At 46.3% G+C, this 15,985-nt stretch overlaps 1 protein-coding gene across 5 annotated transcripts in view; it reads right to left on the bottom strand.

The window, feature by feature from the left end:
* The window catches only part of LOC135548827 (folliculin-interacting protein 1-like), a 37,612-nt gene that overhangs the window by 3,182 nt on the left and 18,445 nt on the right, over positions 1–15,985 (bottom strand). For 3 of the 5 annotated variants that reach the window (XM_064978787.1, XM_064978788.1, XM_064978789.1), the window contains exons 3-14: positions 13,089–13,235; positions 11,581–11,681; positions 11,077–11,151; positions 10,787–10,878; positions 8,709–8,792; positions 7,797–7,868; positions 6,543–6,678; positions 5,839–6,040; positions 4,877–4,962; positions 2,991–3,137; positions 2,382–2,551; positions 143–1,886 (exon numbers count right to left, since the gene is read on the bottom strand). In XM_064978787.1, the coding sequence (XP_064834859.1) occupies positions 143–1,886; positions 2,382–2,551; positions 2,991–3,137; positions 4,877–4,962; positions 5,839–6,040; positions 6,543–6,678; positions 7,797–7,868; positions 8,709–8,792; positions 10,787–10,878; positions 11,077–11,151; positions 11,581–11,681; positions 13,089–13,235 (3,056 nt within the window). The remainder of the gene's footprint in view (positions 1–142; positions 1,887–2,381; positions 2,552–2,990; positions 3,138–4,876; positions 4,963–5,838; positions 6,041–6,542; positions 6,679–7,796; positions 7,869–8,708; positions 8,793–10,786; positions 10,879–11,076; positions 11,152–11,580; positions 11,682–13,088; positions 13,236–15,985) is intronic. The other 2 variants (XM_064978791.1, XM_064978792.1) reach the window with 1 other exon arrangement.

Below are 15,985 nucleotides of genomic sequence, written 5' to 3'. Positions count from 1 at the left end.
TATTCTGACACATAAGTCAGAGGTTGATATGTGAGTTGAAATCAATGTTTTTAATGTTGACATCAATATGCCCTGTAAAACTCAAGACGTATACTGTGTGAAAGTGGCCAAGTCATTGGTTCAGAGGCAGTGTGTTTCTCACCCAGGGAAGGGGACCTCCACCTCCTCCTGCCACTCGTCTGGTTCCTGATCCTCTCTGTAGTAGATGTCGCTCTCGCTCTGCCTGTGGATGTCCTGCCCTGCATCTTCGCTCTCGCTGTCCCCCAACGCACTGTCCGAACTCTCGTTCCGGGGAATCTCCCAGTCATTAAGCGGGGCCACCTTCTTTTGTTGGTCCTCTATGTTGTCCCCTTTGCAGACAGTTACTGAAATCACAATGCCCTTGTCCTGCTCAGCAGAACAGCTCCGACAGGAGCCTGCCTCCGACGTGTCTGTGGAGCCACACCTACACCTGGTCTGGACACCAGCCCCCCCTCCACCCCCACCTACCTGTCCCGTACCCTCCTGTCCCCTAGTGCTACTGCTGCTCTGGACCCCCGAAGGGTCCAGCAGCTCTTTCTGGGTTTTGTCCGTGCCGCTCGACAACTCTAGGCGTTTCGCCACGTCGTCTATAGTCCTGGTCTCTACAGGGTTGTCGTCACTGAAGTATTCGTCGAACAGCTCCGAGCACTCCTCCTCGCTGACAGGGTTCCACTGGGGCATCTTACTGGAGACGCGCATCAGAGTCTTCTCCCCCCCACTGTTGGCCTTGGTTTGGTCCGCTGATGTGCCGGTTGTGGACTTCACCCGCTGATCACCACCGTTACCACTCCCACTCTGCTGCTGCTGTTGTTTTTGCTGAAGTAGCTGTTGTAGTAGTAACTGTTGCTGCTGTAGTAGTAACTGTTGCTGCTGTTGTTGTCGTCGTAGTTTCTGTTGATGTTGTTGTTGTTGTAGCAGCTGTTGTTGAGCTTGATGGAGTAGCTGCTGCTGCCTCTGTTTCTCCATGATGTATTTCTTGTGCTTCTTAATGTCCTCCTCCACCTTCTTCCTCCTGTTCTCGGTGTCTGACCCTGGAGACTGGGGGTCGCCGATAAGAAACAGCACTTTGGTGGCAGGCTCCTCCTGGTGGTTTGACAGAAAGGGGCTGGGTACAGGTACAGGTACGGTCTTGTCAGGGGGCTTCTTCTCCAGTGGTATCCCTAAGGAGTGGAACACCTTGATGGGCATCTCCTCTGTCACCTCCTCCTGGCTGGCCTTGACCTCCAGCTCTGCCTCAGGCTCGGTCTCCAGGAGCACACAGGCTTGCTCTCCGGGGGAGGCTGAGCCCACACACAACAGCGTCTCCAGCTTGGCATCCACACAGGAGGTTGGTGACTCCTTCAGCGGCGCGGGCTCACTATCATCCTCCGTGTGGACGATGATGGGCACAGCGTTGGTGTTGTGGCTGGAGTGGGCCAGGGCCTGCAGGACGCTGCTCTTGGAGCCCTGACTGTTCTTATTACTGTCCCCCTCCTCGTCATCCTCCTCCTCCTCAGGCCCATTGCCAGCCTCAGTGTCTGTGTAGGTGCTGCTCTGCAGGCTGTTGTTGCTGTCTGAGGGGTAGCTGCTGTCCTCTCGGGACTCGGGACCCTGGCTCAGGTAGTCTCCGCTAGGCTTGTGCATGGTGACCAGCACATAGTCGGACTCCTCCACCTCCCCGCGCCGCAGTGAGGTAGTGATGAGGGAGCCGGGGATGACGATAGCCTCGTCCTCAGCGCTGTCCAGCATGTGGGTCTCCAGCAGCTCCGAGCAGCGGATGAAGTAAGTGAGCACGTAGAGGAGTCTCTGGACTAACTCCTGTCTCCGACCCACCACTACCGTCCTGGACAGACGCACCGGGGAGCCGATGGCCCCGTACAAGTCACCTACAGGCACAAAACAAACACCACAGTTAACGACAGTTCATCCCAATTAACTACATATTTCTAATTTTCACTTTGTTACATATGTACAGCTACAATTAAAAGATTAAAATGTGGTCAAAAGTGTATAACTTATTCTTATTACATTTGGAAGAGTGAGGGAATCAGCGCTCTGTGCTGCATTTGATCCTTTTCAGCCACTAGGTGGAGTTGTACACTAAAGTTACATGTGCTAAAATGAAGCCCACTATTTGGTATTTACAGCTAGTTACTGTTAAGTATAGGAGCGTCTTTTAATAGTCAACTATACAGAGATATTTCTGCCATGTTATTTAACATGAAGTGAGTGATGATGACTTTCATAGCATTTACCAGCTTTAAAAAAAATGGATCCTGACATGCCACGATGGGATGGAATTTAAGGATTGTGTGCACTGGGCAGCCGATTTAGTAGACTGCGATTTCTACTAACCCAGGTAACATTCGGTCTGTCCTTACCGAGCTGGGCCCACAGTGGGTTGTAGGGGTGGGTCTTGGCCAGCATATCCACGCTCTGAGAGGAGTGTTTCTCCAGAAAGATCTTGATGGGCGGCTGTCCGTTGGGCATGACGGTGGGCACCCAGGCCAAGTGGTTGGTGAGGATGGCTGTGAGGAGTGCAGGGAGGAACCTGGGAGAAGAGGAAGAGAGAATGATTTAGTGCTCTACTTTTGACCAGGGTTCATAGGGCTCTGGTCAAAAGTAGTGCACTACATAGGAAATAGGGTGACATTTTGGACGCAAACACTGTCTACCGCTTCCACTCTCTGTCTGACTCATTTTTTCTCAATCTCCACCCCCTCCACAGCCTCGTGTTTCCCCTCTTCTCGAACTCATGATCATTCCGAAATACATCATAGTGGTCAGTCTAAATCATGTGGCAGTAGACTACTGCATCCTAATACAGTGAGTTCTATGAATGTCTTGCTACATTGGCAAATGATTAAGCTTGGTTTTGTAACCTCGACAAAAACAAGCTAAAGATTGGCAGGGATCCCTGACTTTTCAGTTTGTTCACCATTGCACACATACAGCACTCAGAGAAACACAGACAGACAGGAGCACTCAACTGGTTCTTTGAAGCCTGCTCCATGAGCAGGGAGAGCTCCCTCATGAACTGTCCACAGAGCTGGTTCTTCTCGGGGGCTCCAGACATCATGGTGAGCCAAACGGGCTCGGCCACGCGGGGCATGGTGTAAAGGTTGACGATGGTCGTCCTGGAGAGGGGGAGGGAGAAACACAAGCCATCATTGTCTCGGGGTGAACAAGAGGGCCACAGTTCTCAGTCCAGGCCCTGCTTACAAGGGAGATCCTCTCTCTGAGGCAATTCAGCGTCTGGAAATTCCACAGCGGGAAGCAGTCCAGAGTTTTACACAGAACTGAGGGAATCTCTGAGGATGGAGGAATGTGCGGCATTATAGTTTTCGATCCCAGATGTTTGCTGGTGAGCAGGGAAAACAAGTAGTGTAACTATCGAACAAGAGCTATAGGTAATAGGAAGGAGATGACAGGTAGTGAGGAGATCGATAATTTGTAAAAGGCCTTTCCCTGAATGAAATTCACAGAAACTAGAAGATGAACACAAATAACCCCACTTGAACCCAGGGCTCAAGTTGCCGGAGGAATATTGTGTCTCCTTTTACAACAGTAGTGTTGTTAAACATCAGATTTTGGTTTGAAATGACTGGGACAATTTTGACACACTGCTAGGTAATATGCAGACATCGCCTAACTAACATCCCTTCAACCGTACTCTACCGTATGTTATTATTCAACGAACACATAAATCCAGAAGCTTTTGCTAAAGTTCATCACAGCAACACTTCTCAGCCGCCAGTGTAAAGAACCCTATTAAAAGCCCATGGCGTGGGGAGTGATGTTTTTCCCTGACGTGGAGAAGTAAGCCCACGGTCGAGCCTTACGGCCCATCTGACCAGCCCTCCAGGTGAACATTAAGGCAGCGACGGACGTGAAGGAACGTCAAGTCCACTGGACATTTATAAAACCGACTGAGTCTAAGTTTATACTTCATTCATTCCATGTGACCTCCATACCACTGTTGTGCGGGCAGAGCATTTTAAGTCAGTCAAAGAAGGAAGAGAATTTGATAGGTTTTTATCATATCCCAATCCTACGAGATATCCAATTGGCATCGTATGTGTGTTTCCATGTTGCCTCGGGGGGGGGGGGGGTATGGGTGTGTATTATACCAGACTGCGGCAATTTACACCCGACTTCGTCATCAAGCAGCATTTCTTCCCTTTTGCGCCATTATGTTTCCATGACCTCAGAGACCTAAAGGTCAAACACAAATATAAATCTGCAACTATATTGGCCTTCCTGCTGATGGCACTGACATTATTTACTCTTCTGGTAGCCCGGACACTGTCTGAGGGAGATCGTGTTTCCTCAGCGCAGGGGCTTGGGTTGCCATGGCACAGCGCCAACAGGCATATGACTGCAGCAACAGGAAGCCTTCACACTGTGCCCAACACGTCTCTCCCTCCCCTCCCACAGCGTCAGTGGCTCTGCAGCAGGGGATTTCCCAGCATGCACTGGGAGCAGCAGGGGTATAGCTGGCCTGTCTTCACCGTGTGCGAGTGTGGACAGGACAGGTAGGGACTGCATGCTCCCTCTCTGCTTACAGTGCAGATTATTAATGAGCTTATTTTGGCCGGGCATGTGAGAACACCCTGTGGGGACGCTGCCCACTTTTAGGAAGGTCAAAAGCTATCTACGTCACACCAACTTAAACTAATGATCTACTGCTCTCCGACACTTTGATATATGTTACATAAAAGGAAATATACAGTCCCTATGGCAACAAATTATGCCTCCACCTGTCCTCCCTCCTTGCCCAGGCTCCTAGGTAACAAGCTAAGGGATTTGCCTCTGCTACATTGTCAGTGTGGTTTGCCTCGGTCTCAGTAAACGCATGACAGTAACAGTAACTCACCTGAATTCATTGAGGCCATCGACCATGCGGCTGTAAGCCAGAGCCCTCTGACTGGCATCAGCTGATCGCCGGCTCATTTTCATGGCCTTGTAAATGAGAACAGAGGCATGTTAAGAGGGAGAAGAGAGAGAGGGGACCCCCCTGAGACTACACACACGGACAAGAACAGACTGGATACAGGGCCTTCAGAAAGCGTTCACAGCCGTTTACCTTTTCCACATTGTGTTGTGTTGCATAGTGGTATTAAAAATTATTTGTCATTTTTTTCTCAACGATCTACACTCTTTAATGTCAAAGTAGAAGAACAATTTCAACATTTGTAAAACATTTATGGAAAAATAAAACACTAATATATCTTGATTAGATAAGAATTCATACAATAATTCATACATGTTAGAATCACTTTTGGCAGCAATAACAGCTGTGAGTCTTTCTGGGTAAGTCTCAAAGAGCTGTCCACACCTGGATTGTGAAACATTTGCCCATTATTCTTTAAAAAATGATTTTTGCTGTTGATCATTGCTCGATAACTAGGTTTTGCCATAGATTTTCAAGCAGATTTAAATCAAAACGGTAACTCGGCCACTCAGGAAAATTCACTGTCTTCTTGGTAAGCAATTCCAGTATAGATTTGGCCTTGTGTTTTAGGTTATTGTCCTGTTGAAATGCGAATTAATCTCCCAGTGTCTGTTGGAAAGCAGACTGAACCCGGTTTTCCTCTTGGATTTTGCCTGTGAAAAACTCTCCAGTCCTTAACGATTAAGCATACCCATAACATGATGCAGCCACCACTATATCGATAGTGGTACTCAGTAATGTGTTGTATTGGATTGAAATTGGATTGAAATGCCTCCCCCTCTCCGTTCACAACATATAATTTTGTATATCTACCATCACTGTCAAATACGCCAGGGAGACTTCTCAACACACCGACAACAATATCTATGGGAGCAGCTCCTCACCTGTTCAATGGCACTTTTGAGTTTGTTCATGTGGCTCTCGAAGAGGGGGAAGTGGGAGAAGAAGAAGTCCTGGAACTTGCTGTTCTCCTCCTCGTCCTGGGAGAGTAGGAAGATGACGCCGATGGCTATCTTCTTCTTTCTCGCCACGCCCAAGCTAGGACCGCCGCTCTCGTCCGACATGTTAAAGCTCTCTTCCACAGACCTGGGGCAGGGAAGAAGAAAAAAACACACAAATTCTATGGGGGACACAAGAGACATCGTGACTATGAAGTGAACGCCAGTATTCTTTACAGGCAAAAGGAGAGAGTTAAATTATGCCTTACAGATGACATAAGATCTCAATCTGGAAGAGGAGGAGAACAATATCTCACTAATCAGGATAGATAGAACACCAAGAGTAGTTGATACTCTTCAACAGGGACAACTCCCAGAATAAACAATGCGATGAAATAACTAAATGTCATTTGCAACTGGTCATGTACTATTAACCAGTGACAATGCGGTTTGGTGTCCTGTAATTGATCGGTGTATTACAGTTTCATGATCCTCCAGTCCGGTCATTTGTATATACAGTAGCGATGCCTGCTGGAATTTGAGGAAGGCCTACAGGGGCTCCACTTCACACGGGCATTCGAGAGGCCCTGACGGGGGGGAGGGGACACCAGAAGGGGAATGTGTGTCATTGTGTTGAGCTGCTGTCTCACCATCTTGGGAAGACCCCGTTCTCCAGACTGGTGGTCTGGCTGCGGAGCCAGCGTCTCTGGTAGCTACTGGCCTGGCTGCTGGTGAGGGAGGAGCCCGGGGAGGGGAACGGAGTGATCAAGAGACTGCTCAGAGACGCTGTGGAGGGAGGGAGGCATGGATAGAGGGAGGAAGAGAAGAGGAATGACAGAGGGGAAAATAGGAGTAACAGAGAGCCATAGAAGTATAGAGAGCAAAAGAGAGGAGTTGAGGAATGAGAAAGGAGAGAGAACAAAAGGAGAGAATAGAAGAGAGGGGGAGGGTAACAGAGAGAAAAGAGGGAGAGTGAGTCAGTCAGGAAGGTTACTCATACACAACAGAACAGGGGAAACTCACATAGCAGACGTCTGCACTGCATTCGTTCAGCTTCCCACAGCCCTCCCTGATTATTACAGCATGGCTGGGACATTCAATATCACCTCACAGTCACAAGGAAAGCTGACCCAATACCAGGCACCACGTAGGCATAGATCAATGGAGGCATGCCAAATGTTTGTGATTGAGGACTAGGGAGGTGTATGAGAAGGGGAGCTTTGTGTGTGTGTGTGTGTGTGTGTGTGTGTGTGTGTGTGTGTGTGTGTGTGTGTGTGTGTGTGTGTGGTAGAGGGGACCAAATTAGAACCTCATTTAATAGTACCAGGTTTTCAGAGGTGCTATATTTAAGCATCTGCCTGTGACGCGTGTGGTTGACAGAAAGTGAGATTCCTCTCATGCTGGCAATGCCAGGGCTGGGGGTCAGTTTCCACTGCACAAGATTTTCCAGCATCTCTCTCTCCTCCACACCCCCATGAAGGATGGCTACATGGTGGCGGTGGGGGTCAATGAATGGGAAAAAAGGGTGGCCGTTAACATCTGCGCCATGCCTCCATTAGGAAGGCCCTGGTCAAACGTAATGCACTGTGTAGGGCACAGGGTGCCATTTGGGATGCAGCCGTGGTGACACTATCAATCCAGTTTGACCTTGAAGAGAAAGAAACGCTGTGTGGAGCTGACTGGTCTACAGTCGTGACCCAGAGGAATGTAGCTTCATCTAAACCCCATTAGTTGTTATAGCACTCTTGTTTAGAGATGGTTCAGCGAGAGAGGACACACCAGTGAGATGACTCAAAACCCAGTAACCGAGGCGCAGCATCTCAGAGAGAGAGAGACATATAAGGCTTAGGATCAGTGCAGGGTGTCTAGCAAGGCTAATCCTGGATTTAGTTAATAGGCATTACCTGATCTGGCGATTCCACTGTCTCTCTCGTCGTACAGGTTTCTGCCCGGCATATCCATGGGGTTACTGTGGCCTGCAGGAGAGAACGAGAGAAAGAGAAAGGGGGAGAGAGAGAAGGGGAAAGACTGAGAAACAGACCAGGTCGACTCGGCCCACTGAGGAGCGCAAGCCGGGAGGGGTGCCAGTGCTTTACCCACCACCGCTCTCAAAGCAAGGGGCAACCTTCATTTCCCAATCCACCAATTACATACCGCCACAGTGCAAGAAACTTCCTACAGGGCCCTCTACTAGGGTACTGTGGTTTGTTGTGTTCACTCTAACCCCACTCTGTTGAAGCAGGTGCAGCAGCAGCAGTAGCATCGGAGATACACAACATGTACGTTCGATACACAACATGTACGGTCTACCTTGGCGTGAACACAATGGGCTAAATGACAAGGGGAAAGTTCACGCCATAGTTTACGAGTGCAGATAAATGTGGTGGCCAAGGCATTGTTTGGTGTGGTGCTGTTGATATGATTTACGGTCAAATCAACACAAGCTTGGCTGCAACGCGCCGTTGCCCCATGCCCACCCTGGCCTGCACCTTATGAACATTCCACTATAGCATAGCTCGGGAGCAACATGCCGTGCCACCTAGCAGTGGCTTACAGAGGGTCACATGGAGGCTATTTATACGTAAATCACCACCCCTGCCACCACTCCATTAAAACAAGGGGAGAGGTTTCGGCGGTTTGGAGAGGGAGGGAGGAAAAGGAGGCGAGGAGGGGGTGGAGAGGTTATGGTTCAGAGGGAGTGAAGAAAGTGAGGGGTACAACCATTAAGCAGATATTGACCATGCCCCGCAATACACTTGCTGACACATGCAGCGTGCGTACACATGCATGCAACTGCACACAAGCACATCGCAAACCTGAAAAGAAAGAGGCACTCTTGATGAGACGGAGAGGGCCCTGCTCAGAGAAGGCCCGCCGCGGGCTGCAGAGCTGAGATAAACCTGCGCAGCACAAAACGGACAGAGAGAAGAGACAAAACAAAACCGGACATGAACCACTATTAGTAAAGAAGCAGGAGGCAGACTACCATGTAGGCACCCCGGCGGAGAGACGGACAACCTGGAGCAGTCCGGGACCACAATGTGACCACATCGGAACCGCAACGTCCGTCGGATATGTTTAGTTGGCACGGAGAGTAGTCGGTCAGGTGGACCAAGATACCGCACAGAAAATACAACCTCACAGCAAAATACGTTTTAGAAAACATCCCCGAAATTGTAGAGGAGAGTGTATTTTCTGTGGGGATGACAGAGAGAAAACAAGAGATGGATTTGCCAAAAGATCTGTGCATCATAAATTTGCAGTGGAGAATCATAAATCTCAAAAGGCAAAGGACTCGAGGAAAGGGAACAAACAGTTTGTGGAGAACTCAATTCAGATAGTCAAATTCAATTCAGCCGTCTGATAAAGATTTTCCCAAAAAACGAGGAAATTAAGGTCTTGAAATGGACAGATCACATCCCGAGGAAAGGGAACAAACAGTTTGACTGGAGAACACACATCAATTCAGATAGTCAATTTACATGGAACATGCATAAAAAGAGAGCCAGTGTCTGATAAAGATGTGCAACACAGATCACATCCCAAATAAAGGAAACGAGGAAATTAAGGATACAAAGTATATTGATAAAGATGTGCAACACAGATCACATCCCAAATAAAGGAAACACGAGGAAATTAAGGATACAAAGTATATTGATAAAGATGTGCAACACAGATCACATCCCAAATAAAGGAAACACGCGGAAATTAAGGATACAAAGTATATTGATAAAGATGTGCAACACAGATCACATAAAGATGTGCAACACAGATCACATCCCAAATAAAGGAAACACGCGGAAATTAAGGATACAAAGTATATTGATAAAGATGTGCAACACAGATCACATCCCAAATAAAGGAAACACGAGAAATTAAGGAACATCCCAAATAAAGGAAACACGAGGAAATTAAGGATACAAAGTATATTGATAAAGATGTGCAACACAGATCACATCCCAAATAAAGGAAACACGCGGAAATTAAGGATACAAAGTATATTGATAAAGATGTGATCACATCCCAAATAAAGGAAAACACAGATCACATCCCAAATAAAGGAAACACGAGGAAATTAAGGATACAAAGTATATTGATAAAGATGTGCAACACAGATCACATCCCAAATAAAGGAAACACGCGGAAATTAAGGATACAAAGTATATTGATAAAAATGTGCAACACAGATCACATCCCAAATAAAGGAAACACGAGGAAATTAAGGATACAAAGTATATTGATAAAGATGTGCAACACAGATCACATCCCAAATAAAGGAAACACGCGGAAATTAAGGATACAAAGTATATTGAAAGCAGGTGCTTCCACAGAATTGTGGTTCCTGAGTTAATTAAGCAATTAACATTCAAATCAGTCTTAGGGTAATGTATAAAAATGCCATTCATTTTGGCCACCATGGCTAAAAGAGAAGTTCTCAGTGACTTTGAAAGAGGGGTCTCAAAGGAGCATAGGGGTTTTCAAGGGTGTGTCTGAGTCTCAAGTCACCAGATCGCAACCCAATTTAACAGGTATGGGAGGTTCTGGAGTGGTGCCTGAGACTGTGTTTTCCATCAACAAAACACCAAATTATGGAACTTCTTGTGAAAGAATGGTGTCGCATCCCTCCAATGGAGTTCCAGACACTTGTAGAATTTATGCCAAGGCGCAGTGAAGCTGTGCGGCTTGTGGTGGCCCAACGCGCTATTAAGACACGTTATGTTGGCGTTTCCTTTATTTTGGAAGTTAACTGTGTGTATGCATGGATAAAACGATAAACAAAGACATGATAGATAAACAGAGAAACAAAACAGTGCTTCAGTACAACCAAAATAAAATAAAACCCATAGGTGTCGATATGAACACTATACAGCCATTCATGGGTGGTTGTGGTTACCTATGTTCCCCAGGAGACCGTTAGCCACAGTGTTCTGATCCGGCCTCAGAGCGTTGGGGTCCTGACCGATGAACTCCAGGCTGTCTTGCAGTCTGCCAGGAGCACACAGACAATGGCACAGGTTCAAAGGGCATCAGTAGAAGAGATCGAGATAGATGGAGCAAGTATAGAAAGAGGAGAAGGAAGAGAAAGACAGGAAAGAGACGAGAGAGAGAGACAGGAGAGAGACGAGAGAGAGACAGGAGAGAGAGAGAATGAGAGACATGAGGGCAGGTGGTAGTAGGGCTTACGTGTTCAGGCTGCCATAGACACTGCTCCCTGTTCGGGCTGTAAACACTTTACTCAGCATCAGCTGATGGGGCGACCTGTGGGCAGACAAGGGAGAAGGGGCGAGAAAGATGGAGGGGAGGGGGGGGAAATGCATGATGACTTGGTGCTCCTAATGTGTGATGTACTGTACCAGTCAAAAGTTTGGACTCATTCAATGGTTTTCCTTTATTTTCACTATTTTCTACATTGTAGAATAATATTGAAGACATGCTGAGAGTGTGCAAAGCTGTCATCAAGGCAAGGGGTGACTACTTTGACGAATCTCAAATATATTGTGATTTGTTTAACACTTCTTTGGTTACTACATGATTCCATATGTGTTATTTCATAGTTATGATGACTTCACTATTATTACACTATTCAATAATGACATCACATCAAGACAGCTGCTGTGTACATTTCTTAGATCTCCAGTTCAAAGTGCGGTGGGACACAATCCCCCCCCCCCCTCCCCTGAATCTCACCGTATCTGATGGATTTTGAGTGTGGAGCCCTTGTAGCTCATGGCCACAGAGCCAAACATCATCTCCCCCAACATGTTGGCGTCAGAGGAGCACCGTGACCCCTGAGAGACAGGAGAGGAGAGGGTGAGTAAACTGCATGGTTTTCTACCATCAAGACAACCATAATACATTGGATTGACCTTAAAGTCTGAAAGGCATGTATTTTTGGAGTTGCCCAAACACTTTGATCACTTGCCCTCAAATGTTAATGAGCTTTTCATGCAGAGAACCATATATTGCCTGCCTTTCAACAACACATAGGGGGACAAATAAGAAACTATTCGTAAAACAATTCTCAGAGCAGGCTCAACTTGCCTGACTGCCATAAATGGTCTGTCTTTCACTCAAATGGGGAAAAATCAGAAATATCAGTTGTAGGCTACTGGAAGTCATTGTAGTTTTTTTTTCTTTTTCACAATCACAGAGTTGAAGTTTACATATACCTTAACCAAATACATGTAAAAACCCAGTTTCATAATTCCTGATATTTAATCATAGTGTTCTTCGGCTTACAAGCCTCCCTCCTTTTCCTCCAAACATAACAATGGTCATTATGGCCAAACAGTTCTAATATTGTTTCCTCAGACCAGAGGACATTTCTCCAAAAAGTATCATATTTGTCCCCATGTCCAGTTGCAAACCGTAGTCTGGATTTTTATGGCGGTTTCGGAGCAGTGGCTTCTTCCTTGATGATCGGCCTTTCAGGTTATGTCGATATAGGACTCATTTTACTGTGGATATAGATACTTTTGTACCTGTTTCCTCCAGCATCTCACAAGGGACTTTGCTGTTGTTCTGGGATTGATTTGCACTTTTCGCACCAAAGTACTTCATCTCAAGGACACAGAATGTGTCTCCTTCCTGAGCGGTATAATGGCTGCGTGGTGTTCATACTTGCGTACTATTGTTTGTACAGATGAACGTGGTACCTTCAGACATTTGGAAATTGCTCCCAAGGATGAACCAGACTGGTGGAGGTCTAGTCTGAGGTCTTGGCTGATTTCGTTTGATTTTCTCATGATGTCAAGCAAAAAGGCATTGAGTTTGAAGGTAGGCCTTGAAATACATCCACAGGTACACCTCCAATTGATTCAAATTATGTCAATTAGCCTATCAGAAGCTTCTAAATCCATAACATCATTTTCTGGAATTTTCCAAGCTGTTTAAAGGCACAGTCAACTTAGTGTATGTAAACTTCTGACCCACTGGAATTGTGATACAGTGAATTAGAAGTGAAATAATCTGTCTGTAAACAATTGTTGGAAAAATTACTCGTGTCATGCAAAAAGTAGATGTCCTAACCGACTTGCCCAAAAATATAGTTTGTTAACAAGAAATTTGTGGAGTTGTTGAAAAACTAGTTTTAATGACTTCAACCTAAGTGTATGTAAAACACCTTTCCAATGGTGTTTCACATGCCAAAACAGGCCTTCAACCAAGTGTGCCTCTCTATCCAACAGTGTTCTCACCTGGAAGCGCAGGCCCTGTTCCCTGGGTTCCCGGGGCTCGGAGGCGCAGGAGGAGGAGCTGTCTAGAGAGCTGGAGCTGCCCCCTGTAGGCCTCAGCTGGCAGCACTTCCCAAACACCTTCATCTGGGCCTCACTACTGCATATCTTCTGCAGGGGGAAGACCAAACAAATTATATACACACACACACACACACACACACACACAACATTGTGTGGACACCTCTTCAAATTAGTGGATTCGGCTATTTCAGCCACACCTGTTGCTGACGGAAACGTCTAGGAACAACGGCTCAGCCGCAACATGGCAGGCCACACAAGCTCACAGAACATGACCGCCGAGTGCTGAAGCGTGTAAAAATCATCTGTCCACGATTGCAACGCTCACTATCGAGTTCGAAATTGCCTCCGGAAGCAACGTCAGCACAATAACTGTTTGGCGGGAGCATCATGAAATGGGGTTTCATGGCCGTGCAGCCGAACAAAAGCCTAAGATCACCATGCGCAATGCCAAGCGTTGGCTGGAGTGGTGTAAAGTTCGTGCGCCATTGGAGTCTGGAGCAGTGAAAACGCATTCTCTGGAGTGATGAATCACGCATCACCATCTGGTAGTTCCGATGGACAAATCTGGGTTGGCAGATGCCAGGGGAACGCTAACTTCCCCAATGTCAACTGTAAAGTTTGGTGGAGGAATAATGGTCTGGGCTGTTTTTCATGGTCCCGGCCCCTTAGTTCAAGTGAAGGGAAATCTTAACGCTATAGCATACAATGACATTCCAGAGGATTCTGTGCTTCCAACTTTGTGGCAACAGTTTAAGGAAGGCATTTTCCTGCTTCAGCATGACAATGCCACTTTGCACAAAGCGAGGGGCATAATGAAATGGTTTGTCGATATCATTGTGGAAGAACATGACTGGCCTGCAGAGACCTGACGTCAAACCCATCAAACACCTTTGGGATGAATTAGAACGCCAACTGCGAGCCAGGCCTAATCGCCCAACATCATTGCCTGACCTCACTAATGCTCGTGGCTGAATGGAAGTCCCCGCAGCAATGTTCCAACATCTAGTGGAAAGCCTTCCCAGAAGAGTGAAGGCTGTTATTGCAGCAAAGGGGGGGACCAACTATATATTAATGGTCATGATTTTGGAATGAGATGTTTGAGCAGGTGTCCACATACTTTTGGTAATGTAGTAGTATTGAAGAATAAGGCCCTGGTCCTTGGAGTTTAACACATACACCCCCCCCAAAAAAATACACAAGTATTTGTCATGGCCCATCACATAAATAAGAAGCATCTTGCCTCTGTTCTCGGTTTGATGAGCTTCTGACTGATCTTTAAACATAAACGCTGGATATCTTTTGCACAGAGGGCACATATACAGTGCCTTGCGAAAGTATTCGGCCCCCTTGAACTTTGCGACCTTTTGCCACATTTCAGGCTTCAAACAAAGATATAAAACTATTTTTTTTGTGAAGAATCAACAAGTGGGACACAATCATGAAGTGGAACGACATTTATTGGATATTTAAAACTTTTTTAACAGATCAAAAACTGAAAAATTGGGCGTGCAAAATTATTCAGCCCCTTTACTTTCAGTGCAGCAAACTCTCTCCAGAAGTTCAGTGAGGATCTCTGAATGATCCAATGTTGACCTAAATGACTAATGATGATAAATACAATCCACCTGTGTGTAATCAAGTCTCCGTATAAATGCACCTGCACTGTGATAGTCTCAGAGGTCCGTTAAAAGCGCAGAGAGCATCATGAAGAACAAGGAACACACCAGGCAGGTCCGAGATACTGTTGTGAAGAAGTTTAAAGCCGGATTTGGATACAAAAAGATTTCCCAAGCTTTAAAGATCCCAGGAGCACTGTGCAAGCGATAATATTGAAGTGGAAGGAGTATCAGACCACTGCAAATCTACCAAGACCTGGCCGTCCCTCTAAACTTTCAGCTCATACAAGGAGAAGACTGATCAGAGATGCAGCCAAGAGGCCCATGATCACTCTGGATGAACTGCAGAGATCTACAGCTGAGGTGGGAGACTCTGTCCATAGGACAACAATCAGTCATATATTGCACAAATCTGGCCTTTATGGAAGAGTGGCAAGAAGAAAGCCATTTCTTAAAGATATCCATAAAAAGTGTTGTTTAAAGTTTGCCACAAGCCACCTGGGAGACACACCAAACATGTGGAAGAAGGTGCTCTGGTCAGATGAAACCAAAATTGAACTTTTTGGCAACAATGCAAAACGTTATGTTTGGCGTAAAAGCAACACAGCTCATCACCCTGACCACACCATCCCCACTGTCAAACACGGTGGTGGCAGCATCATGGTTTGGGCCTGCTTTTCTTCAGCAGGGACAGGGAAGATGGTTAAAATTGATGGGAAGATGGATGGAGCCAAATACAGGACCATTCTGGAAGAAAACCTGATGGAGTCTGCAAAAGACCTGAGACTGGGACGGAGATTTGTCTTCCAACAAGACAATGATCCAAAACATAAAGCAAAATCTACAATGGAATGGTTCAAAAATAAACATATCCAGGTGTTAGAATGGCCAAGTCAAAGTCCAGACCTGAATCCAATCGAGAATCTGTGGAAAGAACTGAAAACTGCTGTTCACAAATGCTCTACCATCCAACCTCACTGAGCTCGAGCTGTTTTGCAAGGAGGAATGGGAAAAAATTTCAGTCTCTCGATGTGCAAAACTGATAGAGACATACCCCAAGCGAATTACAGCTGTAATCGCAGCAAAAGGTGGCGCTACAAAGTATTAACTTAAGGGGGCTGAATAATTTTGCACGCCCAATTTTTCAGTTTTTGATTTGTTAAAATAGTTTGAAATATCCAATAAATGTCGTTCCACTTCATGATTGTGTCCCACTTGTTG

The sequence above is a fragment of the Oncorhynchus masou genome, chromosome 11, assembly GCF_036934945.1.
Source record: "Oncorhynchus masou masou isolate Uvic2021 chromosome 11, UVic_Omas_1.1, whole genome shotgun sequence".
Lineage (NCBI taxonomy): Eukaryota > Metazoa > Chordata > Actinopteri > Salmoniformes > Salmonidae > Oncorhynchus > Oncorhynchus masou.
This window is presented reverse-complemented; position numbering and strand designations above follow the sequence as displayed.